We start from the raw sequence: 22,664 nt of genomic DNA, 5'->3' as shown, positions 1-22,664 counted from the left end.
ACACAGTTATATGGGTAAGGTGACACAGTTATATGGGTAAGGTGACAGTCATATGGGTAAGGTGACACAGTTATATGAGTAAGGTGACATAGTCATATGGGTAAGGTGACATAGTTTTATGGGTAAGGTGACACAGTCATATGAGTAAGGTGACATAGTCATATGGGTAAGGTGACAGTCATATGGGTCAGGTGACAAAGTTATATGAGTAAGGTGACATAGTCATATGGGTAAGGTGACAGTCATATGGGTCAGGTGACACAGTTATATGATTAGGTGACATAGTCATATGGGTAAGGTGACACAGTTATATGGTTAAGATCGTGCAGAATTTTTTCTAGTTGCACTTTATTTTACAGTTCAATCAAGGGACTGCTGAATTTCCCAGGTTTAGAGTGAGAAGTATTAAGTTATGTTTTTTTTTCCCTTTGGTTTATGTGACTTTATTTTCCTTTTAATCTTTCTAATTATCTGAATGCAGAACCAGTGACTCTCCCTTATCGTCCTCTATTTCAGGACTGGTAGGATTAGCTCTATCATATGCTCTCTCCATCACCGGCCTCCTCTCAGGGCTGATCTCAAGCTTCACTCAGGCAGAAGCCATGATGGTGAACGTGGAACGGGCAGAGGAATATTCTACCACTCTGCCATCTGAGCCTGCTAATGGCACCATAGAGGTCAGTGTATGGGCATTCAATCAAAAGAAAAATAAGTAGTGTCCCCAAAGCACTACGTGAGTACGGGAATACCTGGTAGTTACACGTGAGCTTAGTAGTTCCCATCCCATTATGCTCCTGAGAGGAGGTTTATGAGTCACCGGTAGACCATAGAAAGGGATCTTTTGTATTTGTGTAACACAGATCAATGGGGATAATTACCCACTTTGTACTGGGCTGAGGTTAACAGAATTATAGCCTTATTACGGTGTATCTGACCTTACCGGCCTATATATCTTTTAACCTAGGTAATGTTGTTTTTAATGTGTGTTTATATATTTTAAAGTGTAATTAAAAGTTATGTTTTAATATTTTGTCCCTACAGTGGTGGGGTGAGACTTTGTTTTGTCTGGAGAATATTGTTGTTTTTGGCGAGTGCTTTGGGGATGCTACATATTTTACTTTTGATTTAATTTACTTTGTAATTTGCATCCAGCACCCCCTGTGGGTTAGGGCAATACCCCTCCCCCTCAAGGACATATTTGATATGTTTTCTACTCACACACTTTAATACACAAGTGTATGGGCATGACTGACACCTGTATGAATATGAGACGGATATAGACATCGTCAATATAATGTAACGCTCTACCTAAACATACCACTGGGAACAGCTCCTGTACACTGATAAAGCCAAGTCAGCACCAGTCCTAGAATTTTAGTTCCAGCCTGTTAGACACTAATGGGGACAGTGGTCTTAAATCCCTCACAGAGCACAACAAAAAAAGAAAAATAGAAACTACCTTTAGAAGCACTCGCAGCATAATTTATCTCACTCAGAAACACAGACTATTGAGCGAGCACATCACACTTACTGGTAGGTTGTGAAAACATTTGTAGACCACCATGGGAATGTTTATAATTATTGTAAGGTCATTATCCTAATGCATTAGTGATACCTATGTATACAAATAGGCCAGTCGCATGCGCAGTAGTGCTCACTTTGTGTTGTACATGCTTTGTCAGTTGTGTGGACACCACATCCTCATGTAAAGTGACACGGCTGCACAGCTCTGTGGGAGGTAAACTTGATGCATAGATTACATGTGACCCAGTAACAGTGACTCCTGAGGAAGGGTCAGAAAATGCAAAATGATCATGGGTTAACAATACCAAATGATTTATAAAAGATAGAAATAAGGATATGTGTGTGCATGAGTTAATATATATATATATATATATATTGTACGTAGTGAGCATAAAACAGAGCATACTTTCATCACTGGTAGTCACATGACATAATGAGTCTTTAAAAGACCATTCAAACCTCTCTAAAGGTGATTTTGCGAAACGCGTGTCAGAGTGGTGTGGTGCCTTTGGCTGAACCCTAGGGACATACACATACTTGTTCTCCTGTTTTAAGGTTGGCTGCAATTCTTAAATTTGATTTAAAGGGACATAAAACAACTAGTAATGAGAAGACTTTTGTGTGTAATTTGTCAACAAATTAACATACAGGCCAAGTGTGAAAGCTTTCTGAACACATTAACACTCTTCTGCAATTATTATTTAAATGCCAACCGCCATGTACCACCTCCAATACTGGAATATACTAAACTTGTGACTGTCATTCTGTTAGCAAAACGTGCATTGCTTTATAGCATCTTATCTTATCAACTGCTGAGGCCAATTAGCAACAGATATGTTGCAGGGCTAGAAATCTACAGTTTATACTTCTAATCCTCAGAACTGGAAATCACACAATTTTCAGGGTTAAATAATATAACAAGGAAAAAATAAGTAGTAAAAGAATATTACAATTTCTCATGAAATCAATATTTGCGCTCCGCTGTGTAATACCAGTGCACGCTAATGTGCACTGGTATTACAAGTTGTCAGCTGGGAAGCATTGTGCTCATGAGAGAGCGCTTCTATAGGCTCCTAAGGGAGCCTCGTTCTGATGCCGTCAGAGATGGCATCAGAACCTCTTGCAGCGAAGGGGGTAGGTAGCGCAGCAAATATAAATATATATGATTATATACACATATTAACACATAAATATATATATGTATATCAGCATATATAAGCACATACATATATATTTATGTATATCAGCATATATAAGCACATACATATATTTTTATGTATATCAGCATATATAAGCACATACATATATATTTATGTATATCAGCATATATAAGCACATATATATATATATATATTTATGTATATCAGCATATATAAACACATACATATATATTTATGTATATCAGCATATATAAGCACATACATATATATTTATGTATATCAGCATATATAAGCACATACATATATATTTCTTTCATGTAATTAGCAAGAGTCCATGAGCTAGTGACGTATGGGATATACATTCCTACCAGGAGGGGCAAAGTTTCCCAAACCTTAAAATGCCTATAAATACACCCCTCACCACACCCACAATTCAGTTTTACAAACTTTGCCTCCCGTGGAGGTGGTGAAGTAAGTTTGTGCTAGATTCTTCGTTGATATGCGCTCCGCAGCAGGCTGGAGCCCGGTTTTCCTCTCAGCGTGCAGTGAATGTCCGAGGGATGTGAAGAGAGTATTGCCTATTTGAATTCAATGATCTCCTTCTACGGGGTCTATTTCATAGGTTCTCTATTATCGGTCATAGAGATTCATCTCTTACCTCCCTTTTCAGATCGACGATATACTCTTATATATACCATTACCTCTACTGATTCTCGTTTCAGTACTGGTTTGGCTTTCTACTATATGTAGATGAGTGTCCTGGGGTAAGTAAGTCTTATTTTCTGTGACACTCTAAGCTATGGTTGGGCACTTTTATATAAAGTTCTAAATATATGTGTTTAAACATTTATTTGCCTTGATTCAGGATGTTCAATATTCCTTATTTCAGACAGTCAGTTTCATTATTTGGGATAATGCATTTGAATATTAAATTTTTCTTACCTTTAAAATTTGACTTTTTTTCCTGTGGGCTGTTAGGCTCGCAGGGGCTGAAAATGCTTCATTTTATTGCGTCATTCTTGGCACGGACTTTTTTGGCGCAAAAAAATTTCTTAGTCATTTCCGGCGTCATAATTGTCACCGGAAGTTGTTTGTATGTGCGTCATTTTTTTGACGTTTTTTTGCACCAAAGATGTCGGCGTTACCGGATGTGGCGTCATTTTTGGCGCCAAAGCATTTAGGCGCCAAATAGTGTGGGAATCTTTTTTGGCGCTAAAAAATATGGGCGTCATTTTTGTCTCCACATTATTTAAGTCTCTTTGTTTATTTGCTTCTGGTTGCTAGAAGCTTGTTCATTGGCATTTTTTTCCCATTCCTGAAACTGTCATTTAAGGAATTTGATAGATTTTGCTTTATATGTTGTTTTTTCTATTACATATTGCAAGATGTCTCAGATTGACCCTGGATCAAAAGCTACTTCTGGAAAAACGCTTGACTGAGTTCAGTCCTACCAAAGCTAAGTTCATTTATTTTAAAATGTTATGAATGTTTATCTTTAGCTATGGTTTGTAATAAGTTATTATGATAAAACTTTTACATGCAGAATCCATTAGTATTTATGCTTTATTGCCATTCTTACATCTTATGTATAATGTATACATGTATAATTATCTCTACTCCTACTAATTATGCTATTGTTTCTATAGCAAAATAGTATTTATTTTCCTTTAGATTTATTATGGAAAATTATTTAGTTTCAGGTACTTTTATTGGTCCTGTGATTTATTTGGATGTTGCAATTGCTTCATTTTTGTTCTGTTTACTTTAAGATCAAGTATCAGATTATGATTTATTTTAGCATTGTTAAAGGACAACATTTACTAGACTAGGTGCTGTTGCATTTGTCTTGTTGTTTTGCATTTATTGATTATGCAAGTCCACTGTATTGACTGTTCCTTTAACTGGACTATCATGCTAATAATTTCATTTGTGTCTTCATTTTTATTGAATATTTTCGCAAATGAGGGTTAATCTATGTCTTTAGCTATTTTAGCTAGAAGAATTTTGTGATTTTTAAAAAATCCATATTTCTCCAACATAGGTGTGTCCGGTCCACGGCGTCATCCTTACTTGTGGGATATTCTCTTCCCCAACAGGAAATGGCAAAGAGCCCAGCAAAGCTGGTCACATGATCCCTCCTAGGCTCCGCCTACCCCAGTCATTCTCTTTGCCGTTGTACAGGCAACATCTCCACGGAGATGGCTTAGAGTTTTTTAGTGTTTAACTGTAGTTTTTATTATTCAATCAAGAGTTTGTTATTTTGAAATAGTGCTGGTATGTACTATTTACTCAGAAACAGAAAAGAGATGAAGATTTCTGTTTGTATGAGGAAAATGATTTTAGCAACCGTAACTAAAATCCATGGCTGTTCCACACAGGACTGTTGAGAGCAATTAACTTCAGTTGGGGGAACAGTGTGCAGTCTCTTGCTGCTTGAGGTATGACACATTCTAACAAGACGATGTAATGCTGGAAGCTGTCATTTTCCCTATGGGATCCGGTAAGCCATGTTTATTACGATCGTAAATAAGGGCTTCACAAGGGCTTATTAAGACTGTAGACTTTTTCTGGGCTAAATCGATTCATTATTAACACATATTTAGCCTTGAGGAATCATTTTATCTGGGTATTTTGATATAATAATATCGGCAGGCACTGTATTAGACACCTTATTCCTTAGGGGCTTTCCCAAAGCTTAAGCAGAGCCTCATTTTCGCGCCGGTGTGGCGCACTTGTTTTTGAGAGGCATGGCATGCAGTCGCATGTGAGAGGAGCTCTGGTACTTAGAAAAGACTTTCTGAAGGCGTCATTTGGTATCGTATTCCCCTTTGGGCTTGGTTGGGTCTCAGCAAAGCAGATACCAGGGACTGTAAAGGGGTTAAAGTTTAAAACGGCTCCGGTTCCGTTATTTTAAGGGTTAAAGCTTCCAAATTTGGTGTGCAATACTTTTAAGGCTTTAAGACACTGTGGTGAAAATTTGGTGAATTTTGAACAATTCCTTCATGTTTTTTCGCAATTGCAGTAATAAAGTGTGTTCAGTTTAAAATTTAAAGTGACAGTAACGGTTTTATTTTAAAACGTCTTTGTACTTTGTTATCAAGTTTATGCCTGTTTAACATGTCTGAACTACCAGATAGACTGTGTTCTGAATGTGGGGAAGCCAGAATTCCTATTCATTTAAATAAATGTGATTTATGTGATAATGACAATGATGCCCAAGATGATTCCTCAAGTGAGGGGAGTAAGCATGGTACTGCATCATTCCCTCCTTCGTCTACACGAGTCTTGCCCACTCAGGAGGCCCCTAGTACATCTAGCGCGCCAATACTCCTTACTATGCAACAATTAACGGCTGTAATGGATAATTCTGTCAAAAACATTTTAGCCAAAATGAACCCTTGTCAGCGTAAGCGTGGCTGCTCTGTTTTAGATACTGAAGAGCATGACGACGCTGATATTAATATCTCTGAAGGGCCCCTAACCCAGTCTGATGGGGCCAGGGAGGTTTTGTCTGAGGGAGAAATTACTGATTCAGGGAACATTTCTCAACAGGCTGAACCTGATGTGATTGCATTTAAATTTAAGTTGGAACATCTCCGCATTCTGCTTAAGGAGGTATTATCCACTCTGGATGATTGTGACAAGTTGGTCATCCCAGAGAAACTATGTAAAATGGACAAGTTCCTAGAGGTGCCGGGGCTCCCAGAAGCTTTTCCTATACCCAAGCGGGTGGCGGACATTGTTAATAAAGAATGGGAAAGGCCCGGTATTCCTTTCGTCCCTCCCCCCATATTTAAAAAATTGTTTCCTATGGTCGACCCCAGAAAGGACTTATGGCAGACAGTCCCCAAGGTCGAGGGAGCGGTTTCCACTTTAAACAAACGCACCACTATACCCATAGAGGATAGTTGTGCTTTCAAAGATCCTATGGATAAAAAATTAGAAGGTTTGCTTAAAAAGATGTTTGTTCAGCAGGGTTACCTTCTACAACCAATTTCATGCATTGTCCCTGTCGCTACAGCCGCATGTTTCTGGTTCGATGAGCTGATAAAGGCGCTCGATAGTGATTCTCCTCCTTATGAGGAGATTATGGACAGAATCAATGCTCTCAAATTGGCTAATTCTTTCACCCTAGACGCCACTTTGCAATTGGCTAGGTTAGCGGCTAAGAATTCTGGGTTTGCTATTGTGGCGCGCAGAGCGCTTTGGTTGAAATCTTGGTCGGCTGATGCGTCTTCCAAGAACAAGCTACTAAACATTCCTTTCAAGGGGAAAACGCTGTTTGGCCCTGACTTGAAAGAGATTATCTCTGATATCACTGGGGGTAAGGGCCACGCCCTTCCTCAGGATCGGCCTTTCAAGGCAAAAAATAGACCTAATTTTCGTCCCTTTCGTAAAAACGGACCAGCCCAAAGTGCTACGTCCTCTAAGCAAGAGGGTAATACTTCTCAAGCCAAGCCAGCTTGGAGACCAATGCAAGGCTGGAACAAGGGAAAGCAGGCCAAGAAACCTGCCACTGCTACCAAGACAGCATGAAATGTTGGCCCCCGATCCGGGACCGGATCTGGTGGGGGGCAGACTCTCTCTCTTCGCTCAGGCTTGGGCAAGAGATGTTCTGGATCCTTGGGCGCTAGAAATAGTCTCCCAAGGTTATCTTCTGGAATTCAAGGGACTTCCCCCAAGGGGGAGGTTCCACAGGTCTCAGTTGTCTTCAGACCACATAAAAAGACAGGCGTTCTTACATTGTGTAGAAGACCTGTTAAAAATGGGAGTGATTCATCCTGTTCCATTTAGAGAACAAGGGATGGGGTTCTACTCCAATCTGTTCATAGTCCCCAAAAAAGAGGGAACGTTCAGACCAATCTTAGATCTCAAGATCTTAAACAAGTTTCTCAAGGTTCCATCGTTCAAGATGGAAACCATTCGAACTATTCTTCCTTCCATCCAGGAAGGTCAATTCATGACCACGGTGGATTTAAAGGATGCGTATCTACATATTCCTATCCACAAGGAACATCATCGGTTCCTAAGGTTCGCATTCCTGGACAAACATTACCAGTTCGTGGCGCTTCCTTTCGGATTAGCCACTGCTCCAAGGATTTTCACAAAGGTACTAGGGTCCCTTCTAGCTGTGCTAAGACCAAGGGGCGTTGCGGTAGTACCTTACTTGGACGACATTCTGATTCAAGCGTCGTCCCTTCCTCAAGCAAAGGCTCACACGGACATCGTCCTGGCCTTTCTCAGATCTCACGGATGGAAAGTGAACGTGGAAAAGAGTTCTCTATCCCCGTCAACAAGGGTTCCCTTCTTGGGAACAATTATAGACTCCTTAGAAATGAGGATTTTTCTAACAGAGGCCAGAAAAACAAAACTTCTAGACTCTTGTCGGATACTTCATTCCGTTCCTCTTCCTTCCATAGCTCAGTGCATGGAAGTGATCGGGTTGATGGTAGCGGCAATGGACATAGTTCCTTTTGCGCGCATTCATCTAAGACCATTACAACTGTGCATGCTCAGTCAGTGGAATGGGGACTATACAGACTTGTCTCCGAAGATACAAGTAAATCAGAGGACCAGAGACTCACTCCGTTGGTGGCTGTCCCTGGACAACCTGTCACAAGGGATGACATTCCGCAGACCAGAGTGGGTCATTGTCACGACCGACGCCAGTCTGATGGGCTGGGGCGCGGTCTGGGGATCCCTGAAAGCTCAGGGTCTTTGGTCTCGGGAAGAATCTCTTCTACCGATAAATATTCTGGAACTGAGAGCGATATTCAATGCTCTCAAGGCTTGGCCTCAGCTAGCGAGGACCAAGTTCATACGGTTTCAATCAGACAACATGACAACTGTTGCGTACATCAACCATCAGGGGGGAACAAGGAGTTCCCTAGCGATGGAAGAAGTGACCAAAATCATTCTATGGGCGGAGTCTCACTCCTGCCACCTGTCTGCTATCCACATCCCAGGAGTGGAAAATTGGGAAGCGGATTTTCTGAGTCGTCAGACATTGCATCCGGGGGAGTGGGAACTCCATCCGGAAATCTTTGCCCAAGTCACTCAGCTGTGGGGCATTCCAGACATGGATCTGATGGCCTCTCGTCAGAACTTCAAAGTTCCTTGCTACGGGTCCAGATCCAGGGATCCCAAGGCGGCTCTAGTGGATGCACTAGTAGCACCTTGGACATTCAAACTAGCTTATGTGTTCCCGCCATTTCCTCTCATCCCCAGGCTGGTAGCCAGGATCAATCAGGAGAGGGCGTCGGTGATCTTGATAGCTCCTGCGTGGCCACGCAGGACTTGGTATGCAGATCTGGTGAATATGTCATCGGCTCCACCTTGGAAGCTACCTTTGAGACGAGACCTTCTTGTTCAGGGTCCGTTCGAACATCCGAATCTGGTTTCACTCCAGCTGACTGCTTGGAGATTGAACGCTTGATTTTATCGAAGCGAGGATTCTCAGATTCTGTTATCGATACTCTTGTTCAGGCCAGAAAGCCTGTAACTAGAAAGATTTACCACAAAATTTGGAAAAAATATATCTGTTGGTGTGAATCTAAAGGATTCCCTTGGGACATGGTTAAGATTCCTAGGATTCTATCCTTCCTTCAAGAAGGATTGGAAAAAGGATTATCCGCAAGTTCCCTGAAGGGACAGATTTCTGCCTTGTCGGTGTTACTTCACAAAAAGCTGGCAGCTGTGCCAGATGTTCAAGCTTTTGTTCAGGCTCTGGTTAGAATCAAGCCTGTTTACAAACCTTTGACTCCTCCTTGGAGTCTCAATTTAGTTCTTTCAGTTCTTCAGGGGGTTCCGTTTGAACCCTTGCATTCCGTTGATATTAAATTATTATCTTGGAAAGTTTTGTTTTTAGTTGCAATTTCTTCTGCCAGAAGAGTTTCAGAATTATCTGCTCTGCAGTGTTCTCCTCCTTATCTGGTGTTCCATGCAGATAAGGTGGTTTTACGTACTAAACCTGGTTTTCTTCCAAAAGTTGTTTCTAACAAAAACATTAACCAGGAGATTATCGTACCTTCTCTGTGTCCGAAACCAGTTTCAAAGAAGGAACGTTTGTTGCACAATTTGGATGTTGTTCGCGCTCTAAAATTCTATTTTGATGCTACCAAGGATTTTAGACAAACATCTTCCTTGTTTGTTGTTTATTCCGGTAAAAGGAGAGGTCAAAAAGCAACTTCTACCTCTCTCTCTTTTTGGATTAAAAGCATCATCAGATTGGCTTACGAGACTGCCGGACGGCAGCCTCCCGAAAGAATCACAGCTCATTCCACTAGGGCTGTGGCTTCCACATGGGCCTTCAAGAACGAGGCTTCTGTTGATCAGATATGTAGGGCAGCGACTTGGTCTTCACTGCACACTTTACCAAATTTTACAAGTTTGATACTTTTGCTTCTTCTGAGGCTATTTTTGGGAGAAAGGTTTTGCAAGCCGTGGTGCCTTCCATTTAGGTGACCTGATTTGCTCCCTCCCTTCATCCGTGTCCTAAAGCTTTGGTATTGGTTCCCACAAGTAAGGATGACGCCGTGGACCGGACACACCTATGTTGGAGAAAACAGAATTTATGTTTACCTGATAAATTACTTTCTCCAACGGTGTGTCCGGTCCACGGCCCGCCCTGGTTTTTTAATCAGGTCTGATAATTTATTTTCTTTAACTACAGTCACCACGGTACCATATGGTTTCTCCTATGCAAATATTCCTCCTTAACGTCGGTCGAATGACTGGGGTAGGCGGAGCCTAGGAGGGATCATGTGACCAGCTTTGCTGGGCTCTTTGCCATTTCCTGTTGGGGAAGAGAATATCCCACAAGTAAGGATGACGCCGTGGACCGGACACACCGTTGGAGAAAGTAATTTATCAGGTAAACATAAATTCTGTTTTCTTTTGTTCTAAGATAATCAATTATTTGTTTTATAATTGGATTCAATTCTTAACTGTTACTCTGGGCTTCAAGATTGAGTTCTAAGACTAAAACTTTAAGCTTATACTAGTTTGGTTGTTCTTATTAAGGAACGAATTCCTGAATTCTTTCCCAAGTAACATGTTTATAATTGGAAATTTTTCAGTTCGAAATCAGCTCCCTAATATTGCGATGTACGTGCCGTATTCCAGCTTGGCTGGCAAGGGGCAGGTTAAGACTTCTTTGAAATTTATTTGGTTCTATTCAGTCCAAATTTCTTTGATTTTATTCCAGTAAGGCTAACACTCTCTTTAAGTGTGTTTGGGTCCTATATATTTTGGGTACTGTTGAAGCATGGCTGGGCACCGATGGGGTTCAAGCGCTGCTCAGACCTGGAATCTTCTGGGGTATTTCTTCCAGCTCCATTTTTAGGAAATGGGTTTTGGAGTTTTATTCAAACTATTCTGCCTTTTTTTGGTCAGTGATAGCATTATTTGTTTTCATTAGATACAATAAATGCATATTTTCATTTTTCTGTTTTCATTCAGATTATTTTCTGAGGATGCGGAATCTCATATGATTCACTTGCTCTTCAGGACATAGTTAGAGGATCTTTTTTTCAAAAGCTCTTGATTCCTCACACAAGGGTCACCTTTTTTAGGTTTCCAGATAGTTTGTGTCACTGTCTTTGTCTCTATCAGACAAGGGTCAGTTTTATTGTGTTCCGTTGGTCGGTACCTTTAGTCTCTATTATTTCCTTCAGTTGCTATATATGCATAGAAGTTTTAGGTCTTATGGCCACAGCATTGGATTTAATTCCCTTGGCTCATTTTCAATAGAAAGAACCTTTCCAGTCTTTTATGCTGAATTATGGTGCAGGGATTCTAGGATTTCACATTTTAAATCTTCGAATCCTAATATTTATCTCTTGATTTGGTGGTTAAGATCACCATCATTTAGTTCTACAGGTCTCTTCATTTCTTTCAACCTGGACCATGATCTCTACAGATGTGAGTCTTTTTGGTTGGGAGGCTGTCTGTGGATCTCTGTCAGCACAAGGGGTTTGGAAATCTCAGGAGGCGAGATTACCATTTGATATTTTAGAACTCCGTGTTTTCTCAGTATTTTTCAGTTAGTTTCTTTTTGAAGAAGAGACGTTTAATGTTTTTCAAACAATATCACTACTATGGTGTATGTCAATCATCAGAGTAGGACTATCAGTCCTTAGGTTGTGACAGAAGTGTCTCGGATATTAGCTTGGGCTAAATCCAGCTCCTATCTAAATTCTGTGGTTTTTTTCCCAGGTATAGATATTTGGGAAGCGGATTATCTCTGTTAATCCAGCTTTCTTCTGTTATGTGTGATCAGTCCACGGGTCATCATTACTTCTGGGATATAACTCCTCCCCAACAGGAAATGCAAGAGGATTCACCCAGCAGAGCTGCATATAGCTCCTCCCCTCTACGTCACTCCCAGTCATTCTCTTGCACCCAACGACTAGATAGGATGTGTGAGAGGACTATGGTGATTATACTTAGTTTTTATAACTTCAATCAAAAGTTTGTTATTTTACAATAGCACCGGAGCGTGTTATTACCTCTCTGGCAGAGTTTGAAGAAGAATCTACCAGAGTTTTTTTACTATGATTTTAACCGGAGTAGTTAAGATCATATTGCTGTTTCTCGGCCATCTGAGGGAGGTAAAAGCTTCAGATCAGGGGACAGCGGGCAGATGAATCTGCATTGAGGTATGTAGCAGTTTTTATTTTCTGAATGGAATTGATGAGAAAATCCTGCCATACCGTTATAATAACATGTATGTATACTCTACACTTCAGTATTCTGGGGATGGTATTTCACTGGAATTACTCTGTTAAAAGTACATTAAACCTTTTAATAGGTATTTATTATGTTAAACGTTTTTGCTGGAATGTAGAATCGTTTGCATTTTCTGAGGTACTGAGTGAATAAATGTTTGGGCATTATTTTTCCACTTGGCAGTTGCTTGTTTTAATTGTGACAGTTTCGTTTCTCTCTCACTGCTGTAGTGTGAGAGGGAGGGGCCGTTTTTGGCGCTCTTTGCTACGCATCAAAAATTTCCAGTCAGTTACTCTTGTATTTCCTGCATGATCCGGTTCATCTCTAACAGAACTCAGGGGTCTTCAAACTTCTTTGAAGGGAGGTAGATTCTCTCAGCAGAGCTGTGAGACTTATATATTGACTGTGATTAAAAACGTTGCTCTGTAATTTTTATGTTTCAAATTTAATTATTGTTACTTTACTAATGGGAACAAACCTTTGCTAAAAGTTGTGTTGTTTTCAAGGATTGATGCTATAACTGTTTTTCAGTTCATTATTTCAACTGTCATTTAATCGTTTAGTGCTTCTTTGAGGCACAGTACGTTTTGTTAAATAAGATTGTAACCAAGTTGCAAGTTTATTGCTAGTGTGTTAAACATGTCTGATTCAGAGGAAGATACCTGTGTCATTTGTTCCAATGCCAAGGTGGAGCCCAATAGAAATTTATGTACTAACTGTATTGATGCTACTTTAAATAAAAGCCAATCTGTACAAATTGAACAAATTTCACCAAATAGCGAGGGGAGAGTTATGCCGACTAACTCGCCTCACGTGTCAGTACCTGCATCTCCCGCCCGGGAGGTGCGTGATATTGTGGCGCCTAGTACATCTGGGCGGCCATTACAGATAACATTACAAGATATGGCTACTGTTATGACTGAAGTTTTGGCTAAATTACCAGAACTAAGAGGCAAGCGTGATCACTCTGGGGTGAGAACAGAGTGCGCTGATAATACTAGGGCCATGTCTGATACTGCGTCACAGCTTGCAGAGCATGAGGACGGAGAGCTTCATTCTGTGGGTGACGGTTCTGATCCAAACAGATTGGATTCAGATATTTCAAATTTTAAATTTAAATTGGAGAACCTCCGTGTATTACTAGGGGAGGTTTTAGCGGCTCTTAATGATTGTAACACTGTTGCAATACCAGAGAAATTGTGTAGGTTGGATAAATACTTTGCGGTACCGGCGAGTACTGACGTTTTTCCTATACCTAAGAGACTAACTGAAATTGTTACTAAGGAGTGGGATAGACCCGGTGTGCCGTTCTCACCCCCTCCAATATTTAGAAAGATGTTTCCAATAGATGCCACCACACGGGACTTATGGCAAACGGTCCCTAAGGTGGAGGGAGCAGTTTCTACTTTAGCTAAGCGTACCACTATCCCGGTGGAGGATAGCTGTGCTTTTTCAGATCCAATGGATAAAAAATTAGAGGGTTACCTTAAGAAAATGTTTGTTCAACAAGGTTTTATATTGCAACCCCTTGCGTGCATCGCGCCGATTACGGCTGCGGCAGCATTTTGGATTGAGTCTCTGGAAGAGAACCTTAGTTCAGCTACGCTGGACGACATTACGGACAGGCTTAGAGTCCTTAAACTAGCTAATTCATTCATTTCGGAGGCCGTAGTACATTTAACCAAGCTTACGGCTAAGAATTCAGGATTCGCCATTCAGGCACGTAGGGCGCTGTGGCTAAAATCCTGGTCAGCTGATGTAACTTCTAAGTCCAAATTACTTAATATACCTTTCAAGGGGCAAACTTTATTTGGGCCCGGTTTGAAAGAAATTATCGCTGACATTACAGGAGGTAAGGGCCACGCCCTGCCTCAAGACAAAGCCAAAGCTAAGGCTAGACAGTCTAATTTTCGTCCCTTTCGGAATTTCAAAGCAGGAGCAGCACCAACTTCCACTGCACCAAAACAGGAAGGAGCTGTTGCTCGTTACAGACAAGGCTGGAAACCTAACCAGTCCTGGAACAAGGGCAAGCAGGCCAGGAAACCTGCTGCTGCCCCAAAGACAGCATGAATCGAGGGCCCCCGATCCGGGACCGGATCTAGTGGGGGGCAGACTCTCTCTCTTCGCCCAGGCTTGGGCAAGAGATGTTCAGGATCCCTGGGCGCTAGAGATCATATCTCAGGGATACCTTCTAGACTTCAAATTCTCTCCCCCAAGAGGGAGATTTCATCTGTCAAGGTTGTCAACAAACCAGATAAAGAAAGAAGCGTTTCTACGCTGTGTACAAGATCTGTTATTAATGGGAGTGATCCATCCGGTTCCGCGGTCGGAACAAGGACAAGGGTTTTACTCAAACCTGTTTGTGGTTCCCAAAAAAGAGGGAACTTTCAGGCCAATCTTGGATTTAAAGATCCTAAACAAATTCCTAAGAGTTCCATCGTTCAAAATGGAAACTATTCGGACAATCTTACCCATGATCCAAAAGGGTCAGTACATGACCACAGTGGATTTAAAGGATGCTTACCTTCACATACCGATTCACAAAGATCATTACCGGTATCTAAGGTTTGCCTTCTTAGACAGGCATTACCAGTTTGTAGCTCTTCCATTCGGATTGGCTACGGCTCCAAGAATCTTCACAAAGGTTCTGGGTGCCCTTCTGGCGGTACTAAGACCGCGAGGAATTTCGGTAGCTCCGTACCTAGACGACATTCTGATACAAGCTTCAAGCTTTCAAACTGCCAAGTCTCATACAGAGTTAGTTCTGGCATTTCTAAGGTCGCATGGATGGAAAGTGAACGAAAAGAAGAGTTCTCTCTTTCCTCTCACAAGAGTTCCATTCTTGGGGACTCTTATAGATTCTGTAGAAATGAAGATTTATCTGACAGAAGACAGATTAACAAAGCTTCTAAATGCATGCCGTGTCCTTCATTCCATTCAACTCCCGTCAGTAGCTCAATGCATGGAGGTGATCGGCTTAATGGTAGCAGCAATGGACATAGTTCCCTTTGCACGTCTACATCTCAGACCGCTGCAATTGTGCATGCTGAGTCAGTGGAATGGGGATTACTCAGACTTGTCCCCTACTCTGAATCTGGATCAAGAGACCAGAAGCTCTCTTCTATGGTGGCTTTCTCGGCCACATCTGTCCAGGGGAATGCCATTCAGCAGGCCGGACTGGACAATTGTAACAACAGACGCCAGCCTACTAGGTTGGGGCGCTGTCTGGAATTCTCTGAAGGCTCAGGGACAATGGAATCAGGAGGAAAGTCTCCTGCCAATAAACATTCTGGAATTGAGAGCAGTTCTCAATGCCCTTCTGGCTTGGCCCCAGTTGAAAACTCGGGGGTTCATCAGGTTTCAGTCGGACAACATCACGACTGTAGCTTACATCAACCATCAAGGAGGGACAAGAAGCTCCCTAGCAATGATGGAAGTATCAAAGATAATTCGCTGGGCAGAGTCTCACTCTTGCCACCTGTCAGCAATCCACATCCCGGGAGTGGAGAACTGGGAGGCGGATTTCTTGAGTCGCCAGACTTTTCATCCGGGGGAGTGGGAACTTCATCCGGAGGTCTTTGCCCAAATACTTCGAAGTTGGGGCAAACCAGAGATAGATCTCATGGCGTCTCGCCAGAACGCCAAACTTCCTCGCTACGGGTCCAGATCCAGGGATCCGGGAGCGGTTCTGATAGATGCTTTGACAGCACCTTGGAACTTCGGGATGGCTTATGTGTTTCCACCCTTCCCGCTGCTTCCTCGATTGATTGCCAAAATCAAACAGGAGAGAGCATCAGTGATTCTAATAGCGCCTGCATGGCCACGCAGGACTTGGTATGCAGATCTAGTGGACATGTCATCCTGTCCGCCTTGGTCTCTACCTCTAAGACAGGACCTTCTGATACAGGGTCCATTCAAACATCAAAATCTAACTTCTCTGAAGCTGACTGCTTGGAAATTGAACGCTTGATTTTATCAAAACGTGGTTTTTCTGAGTCGGTTATTGATACCCTGATACAGGCTAGGAAGCCTGTTACCAGAAGGATTTACCATAAGATATGGCGTAAATACCTATACTGGTGCGAATCCAAAGGTTACTCCTGGAGTAAGGTTAGGATTCCTAGGATATTGTCCTTTCTACAAGAAGGTTTAGAAAAGGGTTTATCGGCTAGTTCATTAAAGGGACAGATCTCAGCTCTGTCCATCTTGTTACACAGGCGTCTGTCAGAAAATCCAGACGTCCAGGCCTTTTGTCAGGCTTTAGCTAGGATCAAGCCTGTGTTTAAAACTGTTGCTCCGCCATGGAGTTTAAACCTTGTTCTTAACGTTCTACAAGGAGTTCCGTTTGAACCCCTTCATTCCATTGATATAAAGTTATTATCTTGGAAAGTGTTATTTTTAATGGCTATTTCTTCGGCTCGGAGAGTCTCTGAGTTATCAGCTTTACATTGTGATTCTCCTTATTTGATTTTTCATTCAGATAATGTAGTTCTGCGTACAAAACCTGGGTTCTTACCTAAGGTAGTCACTAACAGGAACATCAATCAAGAGATCGTGGTGCCTTCCCTGTGCCCGAATCCTTCTTCAAAGAAGGAACGTCTTCTACACAATCTGGATGTAGTTCGTGCCCTCAAGTTCTACTTGCAGGCAACTAAGGATTTTCGACAAACGTCTTCCCTGTTTGTCGTGTACTCTGGTCAGAGGAGAGGTCATAAGGCTTCGGCTACCTCTCTCTCCTTCTGGCTTCGTAGCATAATTCGTTTAGCCTATGAGACTGCTGGACAGCAGCCTCCTGAAAGAATTACAGCTCATTCTACTAGAGCTGTGGCTTCCACTTGGGCCTTTAAGAATGAGGCCTCTGTTGAACAGATTTGCAAGGCTGCAACTTGGTCTTCGCTTCATACTTTTTCCAAATTTTACAAATTTGACACTTTTGCGTCTTCGGAGGCTATTTTTGGGAGAAAGGTTCTTCAGGCAGTGGTTCCTTCTATATAATGAGCCTGCCTATCCCTCCCGTCATCCGTGTACTTTTGCTTTGGTATTGGTATCCCAGAAGTAATGATGACCCGTGGACTGATCACACATAACAGAAGAAAACATAATTTATGCTTACCTGATAAATTTCTTTCTTCTGTTGTGTGATCAGTCCACGGCCCGCCCTGTTTTTTAAGGCAGGTAAATATTTTTTAAATTATACTCCAGTCACCACTTCACCCTTGGTTTCTCCTTTCTCGTTGATTCTTGGTCGAATGACTGGGAGTGACGTAGAGGGGAGGAGCTATATGCAGCTCTGCTGGGTGAATCCTCTTGCATTTCCTGTTGGGGAGGAGTTATATCCCAGAAGTAATGATGACCCGTGGACTGATCACACAACAGAAGAAAGACATTTATCAGGTAAGCATAAATTATGTTTTTCCTCCGGGAGAATGGTCTCTCTTACCCAGATATGTTTTTCATCTCATCTGAATAAAGAACTTCCCAGGGGCCTATTAAGGTCCGGGAATCTTCAGGCGGAAGTAGTGTATGCATTGACATTTCTTTGGAATTATCTTTTTGCCTATTTCTTTCCGCCTCTAGTTCTTCTTCCAAGATTCTTATGGAGTATTTGTTTGTTATGCTGGTAGTTCCAGCATGGCCTCTCAGGTTTTGGTATACGAATCTCATTTGGATGGCCAGTTGCCAACGTTGGACACCTCCGTTTAAACCAGACCTTTTCTTTCTCAAGGCCATTTTTTCCATCAGGATCTCAAATCATTAAATTTGAAGGGATGGAGATTGAACGCTTGGTTTTTAGTCATAGAGGTTTTTCTGACTCATTGATTAATACTATGTTTCAGGCTCATAAATCTGTCTCTAGAAAGATTTATATTGAGTCTGGAAGACCTACTTTTCTTGGCATTCTTTTAAAATTCATAGAATTTTATTATTTTTTCAGGTTGGTTTGGATAAGGTTTTGCCTTCAGTTCTTTGTTAGGACAAATCTCTACTCTTTCTGTTCTTTTTATTACAGAAAGATTGCTAATCATCCTGATATTCATTGTGTTGTACAGGCTTTGGTCCATATCACGCCTGTCATTAATTCAATCTCTCCTCTTTGGAGTCTCAATTTGGTGCTGAGGGCTTTACAGGCTCCTCCGTTTGAAACTATGCATTTTTCTGAACATTAAATTACTTTCTTGGAAAAGTATTGTTCCTTTTGGTTATTTCTTCTACTAGAAGAGTTTTTGAGTTATTTGCTCTTTTTTGTGAATATCTTTTTCTGATTTTTCATCAGGATAAGGCAGTGTTACTTCCTGATATTCATCACTTTTTTCAGGTTTTGATTCGTATCAAACCTGTCATTAAGCCAATTTCTCCTCCTTGGAGTCTTAATTGGGTTCTGAAGGTTTTTCAGGTTCTTCTATTTTGAGCATATGCTTGCTCTGGACATTCATTACTTTCATGGAAAGTATTGTTCTTTTTGGACATCTCTTCTGCTAGAACAGTTTTTGAATTATCTGTTCTTTCTTGTGAATCTCCTTGTTCTGATTTTTCATCAGGATAAGGTGTTTTTTTGCTGTCCTCATTTCAATTTTCACCTAAGTTGTGAATTCTAACAACATTAGTGGAGGAATTATTGTCTTTTCCTTGTGTCCTAATCCTAAGAATTCTTTGGTAAGATTCTTACATTCTTTAGGATGTGGTAAGAGTTTTGAAATATTATGTTGAAGCTACTCAGATTTCAGACAGATTTCTAGTCTATTTGTTATCTTTTTTGGTTTTAGGAAGGTCAGAAGGCTTCTGCCATTTCTTTGCCATCTTGGTTAAGCTTTTGATTCATTATGCTTATTTGGAGTCGGATTATTCCCCGTCTCAGAGGATTACGGCTCTTTTTACTAGGTCAGTTTCTACTTCCTAGGCTTTTTAAGAATGAAGCTTCTGTTGATCAAATTTGCAAAGCAATGACTTGGTCTTCTTTGCATACTTTTACTAATTCTACCATTTTGATGTTTTCTCTTCTTTAGAAGCAGTTTTTGGTAGAATAGTACTTTAGGCAGCTGTTTCAGTTTGATTCTTCTGCTTATAATTTCAGTTTTTTTCATTATTAAAATTGAAACTTTTGATTTGGGTAGTGGATTAATTTTTCAGCGGAATTGGCTGTCTTTATTTTATCCCTCCCTCTCTAGTGACTCTTGCGTGGAAGTTCCACATCTTGGGTATTTATATCCCATACGTCACTAGCTCATGGACTTTTGCTAATTACATGAAAGAAAACATAATTTATGTAAGAACTTACCTGATAAATTCATTTCTTTCATATTAGCAAGAGTCCATGAGGCCCACCCTTTTTTGTGGTGGTTATGATTTTTTTTATAAAGCACAATTATTCCAATTCCTTATTTTTTTGATGCTTTCGCTCTTTTCTTATCACCCCACTTCTTGGCTATTCGTTAAACTGAATTGTGGGTGTGGTGAGGGGTGTATTTATAGGCATTTTAAGGTTTGGGAAACTTTGCCCCTCCTGGTAGGAATGTATATCCCATACGTCACTAGCTCATGGACTCTTGCTAATATGAAAGAAATGAATTTATCAGGTAAGTTCTTACATAAATTATGTTTCACTGGGAACACACAGTTCCCATATAGCGCAATGTAAAGGCACTTTTCAGTGCTGATTTTTTTCCAACACCACACTACCATCAACTTTACCCCCAAAATTCTGCTATGTTTATGTTTTAATAAAATATTAATTGCTACTCCGAGCTTGCGGTAGCCACTTGTAATGGCTGATTAATTATCATGCACCCACAAACGTGTGATAATTTAGCGCTCCACTAGTAATCTGGCCCTTTTTTTTTTTTTATAACTTTATTTTGAAGAAAGCTTGAACAACATCACAAAGCATTACACAGTAGTAGACATTGTGGTACATTGTTTAGGTGATATAGTATAAGCATTACATAGTAGTAGACATTGTGGTACATAGTGTAGGTGATATAGTACAAACATATTATGGTAATTGAATCTGTTTTTATGTCTAAAAGTTTGATCCTAGACTGTGTGAGGTAGCCAAGCTTCACATTTTCTAATATAAGGTGTATCCAGTCCACGGATTCATCCTTTACTTGTGGGATATTCTCCTTCCCTACAGGAAGTGGCAAAGAGAGCACACAGCAGAGCTGTCCATATAGCTCCCCCTCTAGCTCCACCCCCCAGTCATTCTCTTTGCCGGCTCTAAGCAATCGGAAGTGTAAAGTGAATGTGGTGTTAGAAATGTAGTTTTTATTTTCTACAAGCAAAAGTTTGTTATTTTAAATGGTGCCGGTGTGTACTATTTACTCTCTAGCAGAAAGGAGATGAAGATTTCTGCAGGGAGGAAGATGATTTTAGCATGTTGTAACTAAAATCCACTGCTGTTCCCACAAAGGACTGAGGAGTACAAGAAAACTTCAGTTGGGGGGAACGGTTTGCAGGTTAGGCTGCAAAAAAGGTATGTTCAGTCATTTATCTCTAGACAAGACTGTGATAATACTAGAAAAGACTGATAATATCCCCATGAGGGAAGGGTAAGCTGTATTCAGAGACTAAGTATGGAATTGCAAACTTACATAACAGGGCTAGTTTATGCTGGTTGACACAACTTAATGGCAAACGTTTTTTTATTGAAAAATTTCGTTTTTTGAGACACTTTGAAGGTTCCTTTGGGTTTCTTTCAGGGGTTGTTACCCACATGGCTATTATTAAAACACTTAGGAGTGTTTCTTTAGGCCTCACAGCACCGGAGTAAGGTGGGAGGGGCCTAATTTCGCGCCTCAGATGCGCAGTTATATTTGACTAGAAGTCCAGGCTGTTTTCACATGGAGGGTCCTGCTGCAATTTGAGGGCCTATAAGAAGCTTTTTCCCCACAAATCTGGTTCCTAAGGGCAGGTAGGGCCACAGCAGAGCTGTGGCAAGGTGCTGATGTTGTTTTAACCGGTTTGTTGGCTTACTGTCGATCCGGTTGGGGCATTAAGGGGTTAATCGTTTTTATTGCTAGTGGTGCAATCTTACTAATGCTTTAGGTACATACTGTAAAAATTTCGAAAAGTTTGCTGCATTTTTCACTGTTTTGCAAAATTGTGTGCCTTTTTTTATCTCTTAAAGGCACAGTAACGTTTTTTTCAAAGTGTGTTTTTACTTGATTAAAGTGATTTCTAAGCCTGTTTGTCTTACTACTAGTCCTTGTTCATTGTGTTTAGAACCATGGTGGAACCCCCTCTCAGAATGTGTCCCACTTGTACTGATATGTCTATACATTTTAATGAACATATTGTTGCACTTAAAAATGTGGCCCAAGGCAGAAGGTAATGAGGTTAGCCCGTTAACCTCTCCCAAAGTGTCACAACCAGTTACACCCGCTCAAGCGACGCCTAGCACCTCTAGTGCGTCTAACTCTTTTACCTTGCAAGACTTGCAGGCCCATTTATCAAGCTCCGTACGGAGCTTGAAGGGCCGTGTTTCTGGCGAGTCTTCAGACTCGCCAGAAACACAAGTTATGAAGCAGCGGTCTAAAGACCGCTGCTCCATAACCCTGTCCGCCTGCTCTGAGCAGGCGGACAGGAATCACCGGAAATCAACCCGATCGAATACGATCGGGTTGATTGACAGCTCCCTGCTGGCGGCCGATTGGCCGCGAGTCAGCAGGGGGCGGCGTTGCACCAGCAGCTCTTGTGAGCTGCTGGTGCAATGTTAAATGTGGAGAGCGTATTGCTCTCCGCATTTAGCGAGGTCTTGCGGACCTGATCCGCAGTGTCGGATCAGGTCCGCAAGCCCTTTGATAAATGGGCCCCTTAGCGGCAGTTATGAATAATACCCTCTCAGTGTTTTTATCTAAACTGCCCCTGTTTCCTGCAAAGCGTGATAGCTCTGTTTTAAGAACAGATTCTGAGCATTTTGACGCTTTAGTAGCCGTATCCAATATACACTCACAACGCTCTGAAATGGGGGCGAGGGATGTGCTGTCTGAGGGAGAAATTTCCGATTCGGGAAAGGTTGCTCCTCAGACAGACTCAGATACGTTGGCTTTTAAATTTAAACTAGAACACCTCCGCTTATTGCTCAGGGAGGTATTAGTTACTCTGGATGACTGCGACCCTTTGGTGGTTCCAGAGAAATTGTGTAAAATGGACAAGTACCTAGAAGTTCCTGTTTACACTGAGGTGTTCCCGGTCCCTAAGAGGATTGCGGATATCGTTACTAGGGAGTGGGATAGACCAGGTATTCCGTTTGTT

General features: G+C 41.4%; 1 protein-coding gene across 3 annotated transcripts in view; it reads left to right on the top strand.

Annotated features, from left to right (window-relative positions):
- Positions 1-22,664, top strand: part of ABCC10 (ATP binding cassette subfamily C member 10) — a 628,132-nt gene that overhangs the window by 422,614 nt on the left and 182,854 nt on the right. For all 3 annotated transcript variants that reach the window (XM_053712768.1, XM_053712767.1, XM_053712766.1), the window contains one exon: positions 517-677. In XM_053712768.1, coding sequence (XP_053568743.1) covers positions 517-677 — 161 coding nt within the window. The remainder of the gene's footprint in view (positions 1-516; positions 678-22,664) is intronic.

This window comes from Bombina bombina, chromosome 4, assembly GCF_027579735.1.
Source record: "Bombina bombina isolate aBomBom1 chromosome 4, aBomBom1.pri, whole genome shotgun sequence".
NCBI classification, from domain to species: Eukaryota; Metazoa; Chordata; class Amphibia; order Anura; family Bombinatoridae; genus Bombina; species Bombina bombina.
This window is presented reverse-complemented; position numbering and strand designations above follow the sequence as displayed.